The sequence below is a fragment of the Nestor notabilis genome, unplaced genomic scaffold (assembly GCF_000696875.1).
Source record: "Nestor notabilis isolate BGI_N333 unplaced genomic scaffold, ASM69687v1 scaffold20634, whole genome shotgun sequence".
Classification (NCBI taxonomy): domain Eukaryota; kingdom Metazoa; phylum Chordata; class Aves; order Psittaciformes; family Psittacidae; genus Nestor; species Nestor notabilis.
The window spans coordinates 3,395-6,319 of record NW_009926257.1 but is presented as its reverse complement, the minus strand read 5'-3'; the positions used below and the strand labels follow the sequence as shown (position 1 = coordinate 6,319).

At 60.0% G+C, this 2,925-nt stretch overlaps 1 protein-coding gene across 1 annotated transcript; it reads left to right on the top strand.

Moving 5' to 3' along the window:
* Positions 1–78: 78 nt before the first annotated feature.
* CHMP1A (charged multivesicular body protein 1A) lies at positions 79–2,721 on the top strand (the record flags this gene model as incomplete). Its single annotated transcript, XM_010013449.1, has 5 exons — positions 79–156; positions 488–634; positions 1,138–1,266; positions 1,731–1,906; positions 2,653–2,721. Coding segments are annotated over 5 exons (552 nt in total), but the record flags the coding sequence as incomplete, so codon positions are not given.
* Between the last annotated feature and the right edge of the window lie 204 nt (positions 2,722–2,925).

Genomic DNA, 2,925 nt, shown 5'->3' with positions numbered 1-2,925 from the left:
GGGGGGTCGTACTCGGCTCACCCCGGGGCCCCGGTTCTGTGCGGGACTCCCGGCCCTAAGCAGGTGCTTTATCCACAGTTCACAGCAAAGCAGCTGGAGAAGCTCGCCAAAAAAGCCGAGAAAGACTCCAAGGCCGAGCAAGCCAAGGTCAAAAAGGTGGGTTGGAGCTGCCGGGCTGGTGCTGGCCTCCTGTCCCGTTGCACACAGGGCTGGCCAAGGGGCAAGTTCCTCTCAGGCCCTGTTGTGTGTCCCATCTCAGACTCCAAGTGTTCCAGGTCCCACCCTCAGCTTTCAAACGTGTCAGGTGGACACTGTGTGTTCCAGTGACACCAAGAGGGATTTCATTCCCGCTCGAGGGCGTGCTCAGTGTTTGAGAGCCACAGCAGAGCTGCTTCGTGCAGGGAAGCTGTCCCGCAGAAACAGGCTGTGCTTGTTTATAAACCTGTGGTGCACCCTTTGTGTAACTGGTTGCCCTTTGCCCTCCCAGGCCCTTCAGCAGAAGAATGTGGAGTGTGCCCGTGTCTATGCAGAAAATGCCATCCGCAAGAAGAACGAGGGGCTCAACTGGCTCCGCATGTCCTCCCGGGTGGATGCGGTGGCCTCCAAGGTCCAGACAGCAGTGACCATGAAGGGGGTAAGAGCCTCTGGGTGTGCGTGGGGCTCGAGACAGGAACGTGTGTTGGCTCTTCCCCTCTTGCTGCCTCAACCCACTTCAGAGCTCTACATCCCTAAAAAGGATCCCCCCAGCCCTTGTATTTGGCTCCAAGCCTCCCAGTCAAGTTCAGCCTCTGACGATCTGAGGTTGCCTCACAGCAGTGCTGCGTGGGGTTAAATCCCTAACCCATGGCTTCCCAGGGAGAGAGACTCATTCTTGGGGTCTCTTGCCTCGTGGTGTGTACAGGGTGGTGGGTTGGGACCCCCCCCGCCAGAAGCATTGCCTGGGGTCTTCAGTGATGGTGAAACCCACAGCCAAGCTGGACCCTGATGCGTGTGGTGAGCCTACAGAGCCTGTCCTGCCTTACAGCACTGCTGTGAGCATCAGAAATGCTGGTTTCTCCCTGACTGATGTGGGTTTCACTCTGAGTGGAAACATACCTTGGTTTTGGGGAGCACCCATGAAGGAATCTCCTCTTGCAGGTGACAAAAAACATGGCCCAGGTGACCAAGGCCTTGGACAAGGCTCTGAGCTCCATGGACCTGCAGAAGGTGTCTGCGGTGATGGATAAATTCGAACAGCAGGTTCAGAATCTGGATGTTCACACATCAGTGAGTGCTGGTGGCCTCTGGGGAGTCTGGAGGGGCTGGGGGCTGCGTGGTGTGGGAGAATGGGCTCATCTCTGAACTGTGGGTCCCAATCGTAACTGGGGCTTCCACAGCAGCTCCCTGTTCCCCTTGGGGACTCCAGCCTCTGGTGTGGGAACCCCCCTGAGCTGAGAGACGTGGGGGAAGACCCATCTCTGCTGCCTGACAGGGGAGAAGCTGCTGTGCAGAGAGGGAAATGTGGCACAACAAGGGAGGCTGCCTGTCCCTGTGTCAATTGTTTGGAGGGGGTCTGTGGTAAAACCGGACCTTGCACCCCTCTGTCATAGCCCTGCTGTTGGCATGAGGCCATTCTGGCTGAGAGGGCTGGTGGCAATGCAGGATCTGCATCAGGATCTTCGGGAGAAGCAGCTGGGTTGGGCTGAGCAGCTTTTCCTGCGGCTCAGGGTGACCAGCTGGTTCTGTCACAGGTCATGGAGGACTCCATGACGCGGCCCACGCCAGAGGAGCAGGGAGACAGCCTCATCGTCCAGATCGCGGAGGAGAACGGGCTGGAGATCATGGACCAACTCAACCAGCTCCCCGAGGGGGCTTCCGCGGTGGGGGAGAGCTCGGTGCGCACCCAGGAAGACCAGCTGTCACGGAGGTTTGTGCTCCCCGGGTCTCTGCCTTGCGCCGGCGCCCGGGTCTCTGCCTTGCGCTGGCGCGGTCTGAGCCCTCCCCAGGAACCCCTCAGCAGTGGAAGGGGATGAGTTAGCCCGTTGTGGCATGCTGGGGGGATGCTGAGCCCCCATTCTGGGCAGTACCCATAGTACCCCATGCAGGGAGGCAAAGTGGCTGTTTGGGTCCATGGGACCACTTTGTGCCTGGAAAGGGCGTCTTTTGGCGCTCAGCAGCATCCTCGTGGGGTGCAGAGCAGTCTCCCCTTGCTCTGTGCTGAGCTGCCGCTGCTCTGGAATGCTTGGCTCTGACCTTCAAACAGCTCTGGGAACAGGCTGTCTCCCTGGAACTGCCCCAGGAGAAGCTGATGAGCTTCCTCTCCCCACGCAGCCCCCAGTGGGTCCATCTGGGGACCGCCCTGAGGCTGTGCTCCCTTGGGAGCCTGGGACAGCTCTGGGAGAGGCACCAGGCCAGCAGCGAGGTCCTTAGAAGAGAAACCAGGAGCCCTTTCTCCTCAGGGCCTTGCCTGCGTGGTGACACGCTCCAGATTAACCCCAGGCAGCCATGGCCGTGTGCTCCAGATGCTCGAAGTTCATCCAGGGCAGGATTTCTCACATCTCTGCTGCAGAGCTGGAGGTTTCTGGGCAGAGATGTCCCTGCAGGCACAGCTGAAGGGTTTTCCTCAGTCACAGCTGCTCTCACGTTCCTTCCCTCCCGTGCTCTCCCTTCCAGGTTGGCTGCCTTGCGGAATTAAGGTCTCCTGTCGTCCCTCTGGACTGCAGCCCCTCATGGGGTGGTATGTGGGGCAGAGGGGCCTGGGACTCCTTCCCCACAGCCACTGGCCATCCCCTGCTCCAGCAGCACGTCCCCAGCCCTGCCCGCGCCCGGACACTCTGCTTTGGGGCTGTGATGGTGATGGCTTTTCCCGAAACAGGCAGCGGTCCTGGCAGGGGTTCCTGAGCGGAGGCAGCCTCTCCGGGCTGGAGGAATGCTTCACTGGGTCTG